The sequence below is a fragment of the Bos grunniens genome, chromosome 10 (assembly GCF_055505025.1).
Source record: "Bos grunniens cultivar Pamir isolate PY7600 chromosome 10, Bosgru_T2T1.0, whole genome shotgun sequence".
Lineage (NCBI taxonomy): Eukaryota > Metazoa > Chordata > Mammalia > Artiodactyla > Bovidae > Bos > Bos grunniens.
The window spans coordinates 35,895,204-35,910,138 of NC_141174.1; the positions used below are offsets into that span (position 1 = coordinate 35,895,204).

The following is a 14,935-nucleotide window of genomic DNA, read 5'->3' on the forward strand; positions in this document are numbered from 1 at the left end:
ACCTATAGTGGAATTGTGGAGCTGCTTTAGGGAAAGCAGAGAGGAACTAAGCTGAACCTGCTTTGTGTCTTCATTCCTGGAATCCCAGAGAATTAACACAAAAACCTGCCCCCATGAGAATAATCTTCAGATGCTGTAGGAACAAACTCCAGGAGGAGGACCAAATTCTCTTCCGGTATTAGAATTCTATTGCACTGCCTTGTCTAAAGTGTGCTTATATTAATAGTTAGGATTCTACTTTACTTTAGAGATCTGTTGCAAAGGGACTAGTGCTAACTTTTAACATGGTGATAAAAAAAAGAAACTGCTTGTGTCAGATATCCAGGCAAGAACGTGTTTGCCAAAGGAATTTCATTTCATGATGGGAAAACCTCCCAGCCCTGCTCCAGAGTGGTCTTATATTTCACTACCTATTTCACAGCTCCACTTTAAGTGGGTCCTTTTAGGAGATATGAGTTAAGACATCAAATGCAAATTTAAAAAAAAAATTTCTTTTTGGTCCAAAGCAAAAAGCAGAAATCCTTTTCAAAAATAGAATATACTACAAATTATTTCACTCATTTATAGCCCCACTCATACTCGGTTTCAAGAAATGCTAGCAAATCCTCTGTGGACAGAGAACAGCAACTATATGCCAAGTTTAACAATGTGACCCTTACTGCAGGCACAGCAGTATCTTTTGTAGAGGAAAGGAGGGGTGTGTGGCAGCAGGGGCAGATAGGGAAGGCTCCCTGATTTCATGTGCACAGATAACCTGGTTACAAAGAATAGGCCAGCTTTAAAGGGAGGAGAGGAGATCCTCATGAGGGACACTGCGTTGCTGAAAGATGGGTTTGTGGAGAAGGCATTGTTCCCACGGAGCCTTCGTGAATGCAGGTCACATTGGGGGTTGGGGGGCAGGTGTCCCCTCAGGCTATTTTTCTTTCTTTATGACAACAAATTTGTAGTTAATTAGGTTCTGGACTTTTCTGGGAAGCCCAGAATTGGGCCTAAAGATTAAAATAAGTGAAAAAACTGCGAAACCATGAAAATACATTAAAAAAAAAAGTTTTCAGGTATAATACACAAAAGCAAACAAGTTTATCTTAAAAAATATCAAGTATCACATCCATAGACTATCCCTAATTATAATTACGTCTTAAAGCAACATTTGTCTTTGTTTACAAATACAGCAGCAGGTGATAAAACCTAACATCTCCAACGGATTGCTTACAGTTTATAATACAAACAAATGTATATGTGGCAAATCACATTTTAGGCAGTTTAACTTAAAATGCATAGACAATTACATACATTAAATTTGTCATTATTAAATCAGTGAAAAAAATTACAATATCAAGGAAAAAATACAAAACCTTTATAGAGCACACATAAGAAGTCAAGTTTACTTAATGGCAACAAATCAGGATCTGCTTATCAGTGGCAGGCAGTGAAAGTGCCTTTATCCAGGGGAAAACTGAAGAGGCAAAACATCCCGTTACTTTGTGTGCTTGAATAGTTGCATCAACAAACACTACAGTCTTGAAAAGCATTTTCTTACTTAAAAAAAAAAAAAAAAAAAGAAAGGTATTCCATACTTTGTTCTTTAAATGCCCAAAGGCTAGTCCAAAACTTCCACCAGCAGGAATACTAAAATGTTTATCCAGGGAACTAATACTGGGTGTACTCATCGAACCTGTAATGCCTGCCTCTACCTAGGCTAGCCTCTGAAGGGCATCCTCTTCATCTCCGTATCTCTGGCATCTTGACAAAAGCACCTGGATTATGGACATTTAAGTGTCTGCTGAATGAATGCGGTCTTCAGAGGCTTTCTATTATTGCCAGAAGCTTGCATGGCCATTTCTTTAATACCAATTATTTTATTGGCAATTTTTTACCTGGCAGAATTCTGAAATTAAAAAGAACAGTGCCTGTCCTCAACACTAAATATTGCTCTATTAAGATAAAATTATAGTCTTCCCTGAAAGCCACCCACCACTTTCTATGCATAGTACAGTGGATCAGTGTGATCCATCTGAATTAAGCCTTATGCTTTTCAAAAACTTGAACACTTGAAGGTCTGTGCTTAGGTTTAATTTCCAAGGTTTATAAACCAGGCATTTTACAAATCTAGCACTAGATTATTCAGGGTGAGAAAGGAAGACACTGGCACGAATCTCTTAGAAGTGTAGGCAACTGACTGATTTGCAAGCTAGGCACAGGATTTTAACTGAAACTTGAGTAGAGCTATGTTGATATACACGAAGTTCCAAAAGCTGTACATCTGAGTACAATAGGTAGCACTAATAACTGTGAGGTAAAAATACCAGGGGCAAAACCGACCTGTTTCCTAGAAAATATTCCAATATCCCATTGTAGCGGTGTGATAGACCACCCCCTTTCTACTCTGCCCCTTTATTATTCTCTGTCCATGGAATTCTCCAGGCAGGAATAATGGAATGGGTAGCCATTCCCTTTTCCAGGGGATCTTCCTGACCCAGGGATCGAATCTGTCCATTACTGTCTGAGCCACCCTTATTATTCTCTACTGAAAACAGTAAGCAGTAAAACTAACAAAGGAAGGAGGCCCTTTAGTAATTAAAAAATGCACTTATTCCTGAATAATCAATATATTATTTTATAGAAAACAGGGCTATGCAGTCAGAGCTGTAAACAGCCATCTTCAAAAGCATTAGGCAGAGTCTAGTAAGACAAGCCAAGGCATTGTAAGCACTTCTTTAAGGAGCCTTGATTTTTGAGGACTGTGTGTATGAGTGAGGACCCAAGGTCTGATTTTGAATTTCTGTCACCTTTAGGCTCAACAATTTCAAAACCTAAGATCCTAACTCCAGACATACTATTCCTCAACACATCTCAACTATCTCCATCAAATTTATCTTAAAATTTCTGCTCTGAAAGTCCAAATGCCAGTATATTTACTGCATACTCCCTTAAGGCCAGACATACTTTCTAACAAGCAGCCTGTTCCACAAACCAATCTTGGCCTAGCATAGTTTGTTTTAAAAGCAACATTCCCTAGTAAAGACAAAAAACCTTCTTAGATGCTTTCTTCCATGTCACCCTTGAAACAACTTCTGCTTTTCTTAACTCCACCCTGAACCTAAAAATACCTGCTGGCCCAGAATACCCTTAAGAATTGAGATGTCCCTCCCCCAAGTGGAGAAATTCTATTTCCTTCGATTCTGATTCATTAAAAAAATTTCCCCAAGTATCAGTTGGAAAACCCTTGAAAAGCCAGTTTTAAAATGGCAGTATCATCTACGGCATGCTGGGCAGTGTGGGTCGCAGCAGTTAATGTAAGGGGTAGTAGTTCCAAATCTTGTATTCATGGCCCTTCAAATCCTTTAGCATAAGATTTTCTCTCATAATAATAAAGAGATTCCACGATTAGATTCCCAAACTTGCTACCTCTTCTTCTTGTAGTCAAACATTATCCTCTCTAGTGTTAAATATTTTATCTAAAGCCAGAGCTGTCAACTTATCCCAAGGTAGGACAACGAAAATAACCAAAAGGAGAGAGATCTTTGTTGCCATCTCACTTTTCCTATCATCCTTCCAAAATTAGCTACTATTATGATATTCACTGATAATTTAAGCTATGATACCTTCTAAGGCTACTGCCTTACAAATTGAAGGCTAGAACAGATTTCGAGAGTACTGTAGATAGCTGCCACTTGTCCCTGCAAAGAAGTGAAAGAAAAAGACTGTGCCACTATGAAAAAGCTAACATTCCCCAGTCTGAAAATACCTAAACAAATTAGTTTCAATTCTGAAAGCTTGACTCTATCATTTACTTAAGGGAGGCCTAAATACTGTTGGTTACTCTAGAAAGTTGACAATCTTGCTTTCTTAAAAGGAGGTAGCTAACAAACCATTAAACTGGCAGCATTTGGCATTCTTGACATTTTAACTATAAGAGAGATAAAACCACCAAATATTTTCTTTCCAAGCAAAAGTAAGAGCTCCTGCATAAATCTCTCATATATTGGTCAAGAAAGTCACAAATACATTTTAGTAACCTAATGGATACATTCAAAATTTCAAAATGTTATTGACAAGTAACACGGTCAGTTCTATCCCAAATCTAAAAATATGATTTAAAGATAAGGTGCCAAAAAGCTATTTTGAAGGTTACAAACAACACTTATTTTTAAGTAACACAGTCACACTACTTTAAACTCAATTGTAGAGATCTATACTTTATGATTATGCTCAGTGTTAGAGCTAGAGAATAATTTTTGGGTGGCACTCATTCTTCTACCTATTTACCAGTCTTACTGTCAACAAATACAGAACTGAACTGTTAACCATAAGCACTTTACAAACAGATCCAGGAAAACTATGCGAGACACAATGACATAGCTTAACCAGACTCTGAAAGACATTAACATATTTCGATCACACTTCTACAAAGAGCAGTCATGTCTGTATGACTGAGGTTCTCTAAACTAACTTCTGTGTTTGTGATAGAGCCCTAGAGTAGGCCAGTTTTCAGTATCAGGGAGCAAGGGGACTACAGGAAGGGCCCCATAGAAGAGTGTTTTGTGGGAATGCAAATTACTTATTACTATGAAGTAGTTCCCAGGGTCTCCTCCAATTTGAGGTTCCAGACAAAGGAGAGAATTATTTCCTCCTTGAGCTCTTCCCAAAGCAATATAGACAGTTCAATCTATTCTAAAACAATACAAAGAGATCACCAATTCTCTAAGAATATAATTTACATTTACACGTCGGCCTGCATTAAAAAGAAACAAGTTTCCACAAAGGGCATATTTTAGAGCTGTATGACCCATCTGGCTAAAAATAAAACATATCAGTGGAACTAAAAACGAAGGAAAAGTTTTTACTAAAAGCTCAAGGATAAAAATGAACTCAACATCTGACAGTAATCACCAACAGTTTTAAAATGTATATCCAAAATATAACCTCAGAAGGACCAGGTTTATTTATCCTGTAGAAAGAACAGCTCAAGATGTTGAGAAGCATCATTTGTTTAAATTATGACAATGTGATTGTTTTCAAAGTGTGTTTATTTAGGGGAAAAAGTGATTATATAAGTGTTTAGTTTCATAATTTAAACAAATTGAAAAGTTTGTTTTAAACAAATTGTAGCAAAGAGCTATTCAATATACGTAATTACTTTAACTTTCCATAAAAACCAAATAAAAATCACATTTGAATGATTTCCATTTCCATTTTTATCTGATTGTATCCATCAGATGTACTATACATCCAAGCACAAGAGGCAGACATCTTCTGAGAGGTGCAAGAGTTGTTCTCTCATGAATGCCCTCTAAGAACAGGGAAACAGCAATTTTTAGATATGCATTCACGTGCATATATCTATGTACTTCAAAAAGCAAAGCGTCATCTCTTCATCCATTGTTAACTTAATGGTAAGACTGCAATAGAAAAAAGAAAAAGTAAACTTCTAGATTTTGTAAACGGAGTTTATTAACTCCTTGCTGTGACTTAAACTTATTGCTTAATAAATCCAAACAGCAAATCATCACTTATTCTGGCATACACTTTACTAAAATATTTAAAACCATATATATATATATGGCAAAAAGTTACACTAATGAAAAGTTTCAGGGACACTTTATTAAGATTGATCGGTTCTGATTAACTTGGTTGGAGATCTGATTAGTCCTTTTAAGAATAAACAGATTTTGTTTTCCCCTATGGAGAATGTGACTTGGCTCAATTCATAGGGGAACAAGGTGCTTTTCTACTTGGTCATATGCCCAAGACAGGGTCCTCAACTAAGATGTCAACCCTACTCCAGCTTGGCTGACAGCAGAGCACACAGCATTACATATAACTGGCGATGCAGCAGAGTGGTATAACCTTGAGCTCAGTACTGTGAAGGATCTAACATAACCCTGGCTGAGAAACACGACAGCTGCATGAAAGATGGGCAACGTTACACATTCATGGCTCTGGATTCTCTAAAAATCTACCTCTATATCTAGCCAGACTGGGAGAGATGACTTTCATTGAACTTTGTGCTTTGGTTTGATGCTATTAAAACATTACTGAGAGAAGTTAAAAAAAAAAAAAAAAAGTCCAATGAAACACATCTCTCAGTTTACTTCAAGGATGCTGTTGAGGATACCACTTACTACATTACAAATTATTTGAGGGATATCTGAGGAATTTCTGTATTTTTAATACCAGGAATACCTATGCTTTCATGCTTTTAAATGCTTTATCTAAATTTGTCTGAAGCTTGAAATTGACTTATTTTATATAACACCCCTTAAAAAAAGGTTTAATAGCTTTCTAATTGTCCATCCAAAACTGGAGACAGTTTTTCAGCTCATGGGACTATTACTGCATGTTAATAACAAATTAAACACTCACATGGGGGCCACCAGGCATCGGTGGAGCACCAGAAGGTCCTGAAGGCACTTGAAAAGGATTATTGGGAGTGGGATAGAGTCCTGGTGTGGGATATGATCCTGCAGGGGCAGGATATGGCGCTGGTGGTCCCCAGGCTCCTGGTGGCACGGTGCCCCAAGGAACAGGTGGGGCCGCCCCTGGTGCCTGGGGAGGAGGAGGAGCGGGGTATGGCCCTGGAGATGGATATGGCATATTGGGGGTGGGATACTGCCCTCCCATTCCTGGTGCCCAGGGTCCCGAAGACATGGATCCCCATGGACCTAAAGGACCAGCTGCAGCTGGATCTGTGGGTGCACCATATGGTCTTGGAAGCTCAGGAAAGGGCATATTTGGTGTAGGATATGGCCCAGTGGGGCCAGGGCCTGGATAAGGACCCCCAGGTGGGGGGCATGAGGGTCCAGAAGGAGGAAAGGGAGCCGGGGGTCCTGGAGGCGGTCCGGTGGGAGGCACGGAGGGGTACATCCCTGTTGGCGTTGGTCCAAAAGGCACGGGGGAGGGTGTTGCACTTGGCGGGAGTCCAGATGGCACAGCAGGTGGAGCACTTGGGTTATTCCAGGGGTTGGAACCTGGCCAGCCTTGAGGAGGTTGGCCGGGTTTTGTATTGCTCACAGCAGAGGTTTTGGCAGGGGAGTTTTCAGGTAGCGCATCTGCCAACTGGAATACAAAACAAGCATGTCTTATTGATCTTATTCAGGGACAAGCAATGCCATACATGATTATCAACCCATGAAGGATGGTAAGCTATAAGGTCAGGAATTCTTCAAAAGCCAAGCTGTTCCATTTATAAACCACCTCATTTAATACAAAATTTAGGAGTTTCCTTGAATATCAGCTTTACAATGCAAATTCCTCAGAGAAGGTCAAGTTTTCTAAATACAACTGATCAACACAGTGTGAACTGAATCCTGGCTTTTCCTCAAACGAGTGACATAACCTCTCTGAGCCTTGGTTTCCTCATTTTCAAAACAACAGTTTAGGGTTAACCTGAGGCCTAAATGAGATAACTTACTCCATGCACTTAACACAGTGCCTGGTATATAATTATCAATAAATGTTGGCTATAATTAACACTATCAGGTTAAAAGAAAACAGAAGTAAGCCTTTAAAAAATTATACTTAAAGATTCATAAAGAAATAAATACTACAGAATGCATTTTCGAATATTATAGCTAAATAAAGACAAATCATCCATCAAAATCACATGCTAAAAAAAAAAAAAGAAAAAAAAATGAAGAATCACAAAAAGCATTTCTTTTAAATTGGAAGACTTAGGGCCCACAGTTAGGACCATGTCTTTTTTTCTAAGAGTTGAAAAACTTATGAAGAATAAATGCATCAACTTACCGAAAATTCATCAGACATTTTCCTAAAAACAAAACCAAAACAAAACAAAAAAAGAAGGAATATTTCAAAACCAGTTTTATACGTCATTTTCAATGACAGGTTAAAGATTGGCATCTTGTTTTAACTTACATCTGATTATTAATTAAGTGGAAAGTAGAGCATTATTTAAATTTAATACCCCATTTAGACTTCTTTTTCTGTAAATATGCTTGGACCACTTTCCTCAATTTTTATAACTCCAGTATAATTAACTTTCAATGAAATGCCCAGATTAGTGCTCAGGTCAACAAGCTCTGACAGCTGTATATGCCCCTGTAACCATCCAAAATACACAACATTTCCCTTACTCCATAAAATTTACTCATGCTATTTCCCAATTAATTCCTAAAAAAGCAATCACTTTTTTAGTTTTCACTTGTTCCTTGATTTCATATAATCAGAATAATACAGTATGTACTTTTTTTGCATTTGATCATTTTACTAATTAATAGTACATCTTTTTTTTTAATGCTTTGTAAGACATTAAGGGTATTAGATGACACAAAAAAATTCATCTACGCTTTCTAATAGTATTTATATAGTTTAACTTGTTTAAAAATCTTCTGTTTTTCTTTCAAACAATAATTACTGAGCAATCTGTCTTTTCTTAACTGACCCAACAAGCCACCTTTAACACATTCTACAGCCGCTATTGATAACAAACACTGAAAAATCTATCTACCATGCTAAGTGCTTCAGGTGCATAATCTCACAAATAGATGCAGATTCTATTACCACTCCCAGTTTACAGCTGAGAAAAGGAAGCTTAGCAAGTTCACTTGTTTCAAGTCACAGAGCTAGTGACAAACACTGAGATTCAAACCCAGGTATAGACTGATTCCAAAACCACCAGGCCACAGAGCCTCCAGCATTTCCCAAAGGTCCTGTGAACATTATTCTACGGATCCACAGTATAACATTCCATCTTATTAGGGCAGCTTTATACTTTTAAACAAATTTTATGACCTACTATTACTATTTTTTCAGGTTTTCCTGACTATTGTCATGCTTATTTTTTCTAAGTCACTTTGTGAAACAAACAAAAAATCCCAACAGCACAATGAGAAAACATAATTAAATTTACAGATGTAGGGGACATTTGATAATATTTAAAATATAAAAATATTATTTGAGAAACAAGGTATATCATCCTGGTTCCCATCACTGTCATTTATTATCACTCAATAGTTTTTAAAAATCAAGACTCCTATACATTTTTTCTGAGTTAGATTTCTAAATGGTAAACTTTTTTTCATGGTTGTAAATTGGGTCTTCCATTATGTTTTCTAATTGGTTGGTTGTTCATATACGGGAAAAGCCTTTTAAATTTTAGTGAATTACTTTTGTAAGCAGTGACATTACTGAATTATTTCTGAAAGTCTCTCAGTTGATTCTCTGGAATCTGCAGATAAAGAATTATGCCATTAGCGAAAAATAATTTTACCATCTTTTTGCAATGTTTATACCCTTTTTCTCTTTTGCATAAGCTAGAATTTAAACAATGAAATGTTAAATAAGATAGTGTGAACACAGTAGTCTTCCCAACTCTCCTGGTAATGCTTATAATGTTTAAATATGATTCTCATTTTTAGTTTTGAGATTTTAAAAAATTACAGTAAGGAAAGTTTCTATTTATGCCTATTTTTGCTAGATTTGGTCCCTTTTTTTTTTTTGCTAGCTTAAAAAAAAAACCACTGAATTTCTTCAGATTTTTTTGGCATCTAATGATTTGATCTCACAGTTTTTCTCTCTGCCCCACCAATACACAATATTGAGCCATTTACAGAGTTTTAGTTCGTGTGGTATGGTTATTATGCGGAATGATAAAGAAAATGAACAGGAAGCCTGCAGTCACAGCAGCTATAACCTTGTTCTTAAATTCATAAGATTAAAAAACACATCATGAATGTATAGCAAATATATTTATCCATTTATTTCCATGTTAAGGTTTTATACTAAAAAGTAACATCACACAATAGTAGATTCTTAGGACAAACACATGAAAAAAAGTTTATCAATGCACAAGTTTCAAGCCTACCTAAGACTAACATTCTTTTCACACAGGGTGAGCCATTTCGAAACAGAAAGTGGTTCTGTATCAAAGTTCACATTAATTCTGGAGCAAAAAACCTAATTAAGCAACCCATTCAATTTCACCTGGTCTTACATTTCAGGTTTTTACAATTACTCATTTCCTTCTTAGTTTTTGAAAAACTGTGGTTATTTAATCATAGCATGACATTAAAATCTAACTCTGGCTTTCAAAAGTTTAAATTCAACATCAAATCCTGGAAGACAGAGGAAATAATAAAGCCTTGACCAAAGGGATTAGAAATAGAGGTCACTTCCTGTTTTACAGCATTGCACTGTAAAGCAACTTGTTTTCCATGCCCAAACAGTATTCATATTAATTGGAAACATTCCAATTTACTATTTGGGGAATACTTTCACCATAAAATGGTTAAAAAAATAGAGCTGGACATCAGTACTCCAATCTAGAATACAATCCAATAGAATGGACATCGAGTATACTTGCAAAAAAAAAACAACCAACCAACCATTGGATTGCCAGGAAATCCCCCCAAACCCTAGATTTTCCAGAGGGGAAAAAAAAAACAAAACCCTCCAAAACACATGGATTATGCTAATTAAAATGAGTCCAATGTGATCTTGAACTACAAAAAAAAAGTTTATAATCAAGGAAGACTTTTTCATTTTGGAAAAATCTAAAGCTATCACTTCCAAAAGTTTCCATTAACTCTTTATGGCAATACACATCATGTGTAAAATTTTTTTTTTAATTTTTCATTGTATTTCTGAAGAGCAATTTTAAAACAGAGGAGTACATAATTTCTTTCAACTAGCATTAGAAACATAAAACATTTCTGTAACACCTATGGCCTTTAGAATAAAGATAGTAATTCAATCACGGGGGAGTTTTAAAAAGTTGAACCCCATAAATTACTGGTATTGGACAAGGAATATTTCAAAAGGCCATCAAACTGTAGGAGTCAAAAACAGTATGGGACTACACAGTTAGGAAACCCAGACACCAAATTTTTTGTCTGAATCTTTTGACAAAGACAGTGTTTAGCCAGAGACCATTTTTCTCATCAACAAAACAGTTACAATTCCTGACTACTTCACAGATAAGTAAAATATCTAAAAATCTACAGTTATAAACAAGATATTTATTAAGAGTCACTAAGTGAAATCACAGAGAAGGTAATGGCACCCCACTCCAGTGTTCTTGCCTGGAGAATCCCAGGGACGGGGGAGCCTGGTGGGCTGCCCTCTATGTGGTCACACAGAGTCGGGCACAACTGAAGCGACTTAGCAGCAGTACCAGCAGCAAGCGAAATCAGGATTTTTGCATTGACTTGTTTAGTATGGGGAGAGGATACTGGTAATACATTGTACCGAAAATATAAATTTTGAATGAACATTTTTATGTGATAGTTTCTAGTATTGGCATTTATTAGATAACACTGTTTTACATTTGGACAACTCAAGAAATTGGGATCTGCATGTTTTTGAACATTTTAAATTACTTAAAAATATGTAATTAAAAAAAATAACTTTTCAACAAGCTCCTGTCAGTCCTGTTTTCTACACTCATACTTTTTGGAACCTAAGTGCCTGGTACTGCACTGGGCCTTGGGGAAATGAATAGTCTTACATGGAATAAACACTTAACAGCAGTTCACAGTCTGGTGGAGAACTACCATTTAAACAGTAGGCTACCTGGGGCAAGTGCAGGGCACTATGGGAACACCTTGAAGAGCTCCTAAAGGTATCAAAGGAGGAATCCTGAGGAGTCCTGTCTTTGCAGTGTGGGAGAACAAAAAGACCTGGGGTAGATCCTAGGGAAAGGAGCAGTTTCTTTAAAAGCTGGGGCGGGGGCGGGCAAGAGATCTGGGGGATGTATAAGCAGTTCAGATTGGCTGCAATGAAGAAAGGGGAGGAATACGAAAGCTTCACCCAGAGAGTCTCTAGACCAAAGTTTGACCATCTCAGAGACAGCACACCTCAATCTGTTACTTCAACTATAATAATGGGCCCTTAAGGTCAGAACTAAATGGGACTGGTAAATCAAGTGCCTAGAAAATAAACATACCACCTTCTCTTCCTCGGTGTACGGGCATACTGTATATAGTTAAAACAGTGCAAGCCTGGGGAGGGGGGTCGGAGGGAAGTTCAAGGAGGGGACATATGTGTATACCTATGACTAGTACAGGCTGATGTACGGCAAAAACCAACTCAATATTGTAAAGCAATTATCCTTCAGTTAAAAAAGCATTAAAAAATAAAGGCATGCACACTGTAAGTATTTCAAACCAGGTAATGCTGCAGTTCACTGGTGGGCTCTGGACAAGCCAAGCTGTGCAAACCCCAGAGGTGAAAGTTGACAGTAGTAGCCACCTCACAGATTTGCTGTGAGACTTACACAATAAATCTCCTGGTCACTGTTTGGCAGGTAGCAAAAACTCAATAGATGTCAGCTTTTACAAATTGCTATGATAGGTTCGTAAACTTTTACCTGCAGTTCTCAATTCAGAAACCTCTAGAAATGAAAGTGTTCGCAAGTTTGACATACTTGGTGGACTTCCCTGGTGGCTCAGACGGTAAAGCGTCTGTTTACAAAGTGGGAGAGCTGGGTTCGATCCCTGGGTCGGGAAGATCCCCTGGAGAAGGAAATGGCAACCCACTCCAGTACTATTGCCTGGAAAATCCTGGACAGAGGAGCCTGGTAGGCTACAGTCCATGGGGTCGCAAAGAGTCGGACACGACTGAGCGACTTTTCATCGCTGCACAAATATTAATGCTGGATTGGGGACGGTGCCCCGACTCCGCTGGTGTGATCTCTCGTCTTTGCACCTTATCGGCTTTCTAAAATCTAAAGATAAAATTTTTAAGATTTCTGAATTCCAAAACACACTGGTCCCAAGGATTTCAGTTAAGGGGCTGTCTCTGGGTCTCTGTTCCTCGTGGAGAAAGGAAAAGGGACATTCCAGTACACACAACTCAAGTTTCTGAAACAAACTAGCTTTGAATAGAAAGTTCAGAGACACCAGTATTGAGAAAAATGTCTATTCCTCCTGCCCAAAGAACACTATTCCAGAACAAAGAACTTCTGAAAGATTTCTGAAGGGTACCTTCGTCTTTAATGGAGGGTTCTTTTTCAAAACAAACTCACAGCCATCAAGTGTACGAGCGTGTATTTCTTCAGTAACAACCCTATAAAAATTTTTTTCTTCTTCTGTCAGATGAGTATGCTTCCATGCTTCAACATTACAATCCCCATTTATTAGAAGCACTACTCTTGATTTTCAGAAGAAAACGGTCCAAAGCCACCAGGCGCTCCTAAATCCTAAAATAAGGGAGCATTACAGAACTCAACACTTCTCAGTTTGTCATGGATATTAATCTAAGTATCTGCTAGGAACTCCTCTAGAAAATGACGACCAAAAAAAAAAAAAAATGATGAGCAAAACCTCATATTGCGAATAATCTTAAACTAGCACCAAAGACTCCTACAAGACTCTTTCAGCCTTCCTCTCCCTTTCATTAGCAATTAATGAGTGGGGGAGGGAGTCGGGGCCAAGGGGCGCAAGGCGGGCAGCCCTTCAGAGCCCAGCGAACAAAAGGAGTCCGGGATTAACCGGAGCGAACCGGCCTCCGAGCGGGTCGCGCCCGCCCGGGAAAGGGTGGGGGAGGGGCCAGGCCCGCTCCCCGCCCCGCCCCCCGAGCCAGGCCTGACGTCACCCGCCGAGAAATCCATCGGTACGACGTCACCCGCCCCCGACGCCTTCTCCTTGAGGGGCTAGCGGGCGGACTGCCCACAGCCGGGAGGAAAACCACGGGGAGACGCTCTTAGCCCCCGCCCCACCAAAGAGGCATCTGAGGCACCTCTGTTACTGTCCCCGCGTCCCGCTTGGGCGGGCTCCCTCGCTCTCCTCCATGACCCCCTAGCGCCGAGGCAGCCTCACCCGGCAAGATCCGAACTCGCAGCAAGATCTAGAAGCGGCGATGGGTCCGAGAGAACTGGGTGCTTAAGAACCGAGCGTAGCCCGACCGACGGCAGCGGAGACGGAGACGGAGGCGGCAGCAGCACCAGCAGCGCGCGGCTCCTCCTGGCGCCGGAACAGGAAGCGCCGTGCTCGGAACGCGCTGCCCCCACCCGGCTCCGCCTCCCCACTGGTCGGCGGGGCCCGGCCGCGCGCGCCCTCCTCAGGGCCCCGGTGGCACTGCGGCCAGCCCGTCCACGACTGCTCGGCTGTTTTTCTCTCAGTGGGGGGAAGGAAAGCTCCCTGGTTTCCCGGAGTTCTGAGCAGTTTAGAGGAAACACCAGTGGCGGGTTGCGTTCTGGCAGCCTGGCGGAAATTGTCTCCTGGAGAGGCTTGAAAGCAAGTTCTGGATTCCCTATACTTGGGGTATTTAGAGTTAGGCCTCGAAGCTGGCTAGGTGTGAATGCCTTCTAACCCGGGGCACGGATCCGTTGGCCAAAATTGTGGAGAGCTAAAGCAACAGTGGTCGCAAAGAGTCGGACACTACTGAGCGACTGAACTGAACTGAAAGCAACAGTGCAGAAAAGTGAAGACATTTGCAAATGGCTTGACAAATTGATATTAACAAAAGGAATGGATATCTTTGCAGGTTTTTTCTAATCAATATTTTTTTCTCCCCGTAGTTCAGTTTTGAACCTTTACCTACCTACTCTGTGACAGACCTCAAAGGTGATTGACACATGACCGCAGCGGTCAGGGAATGTGCTAGCTAACAATGAAGATGTCATAATTACGTGTTGTGCAAAATATACATATATAACACGTACATATGTTTTAGTGTAAAAATTAAGACGTATGCAGTATTCTTAGATTTTATTTTCACTTGCTGTTAGTGGATTGCTGGGTGGACGTTTTACTATTAGCTTCTTAAACGAAGACTTTTCTGGGTTTATTCCACAGCACACGTAATTCCCATACTGAAAAATGAGTGATAGAGAATCTTCAAATAATACCTAAGCCTGGGGAAAGGGAAAGAGGAGAGTGAAAAATTTGGCCTAAAGCTCAACGTTCAGAAAACTAAGATCATGGCATCTGGTCCCATCACTTCATGGCAAATAGATGGGGAAACAGTGGCAGAT

General features: G+C 39.4%; 1 protein-coding gene across 2 annotated transcripts; it reads right to left on the reverse strand.

Moving 5' to 3' along the window:
* Positions 1-1,058: 1,058 nt before the first annotated feature.
* Positions 1,059-13,924, reverse strand: MAPK1IP1L (mitogen-activated protein kinase 1 interacting protein 1 like). 2 transcript variants are annotated; one of them, XM_086320595.1, is made up of 4 exons: positions 13,779-13,924; positions 7,750-7,771; positions 6,367-7,059; positions 1,059-5,402 (listed from the first exon to the last, which is right to left on the reverse strand). In XM_086320595.1, the coding sequence occupies exons 2-4, from the start codon at positions 7,765-7,767 to the stop codon at positions 5,391-5,393; spliced, it is 723 nt and encodes a 240-aa protein (XP_086176721.1). In that variant the 5' UTR covers positions 7,768-7,771; positions 13,779-13,924; the 3' UTR covers positions 1,059-5,390. The 2 variants fall into 2 exon arrangements, with proteins under 2 accessions (XP_086176721.1, XP_086176722.1); XM_086320596.1 differs by lacking the exon at positions 7,750-7,771.
* Positions 13,925-14,935: the final 1,011 nt, after the last annotated feature.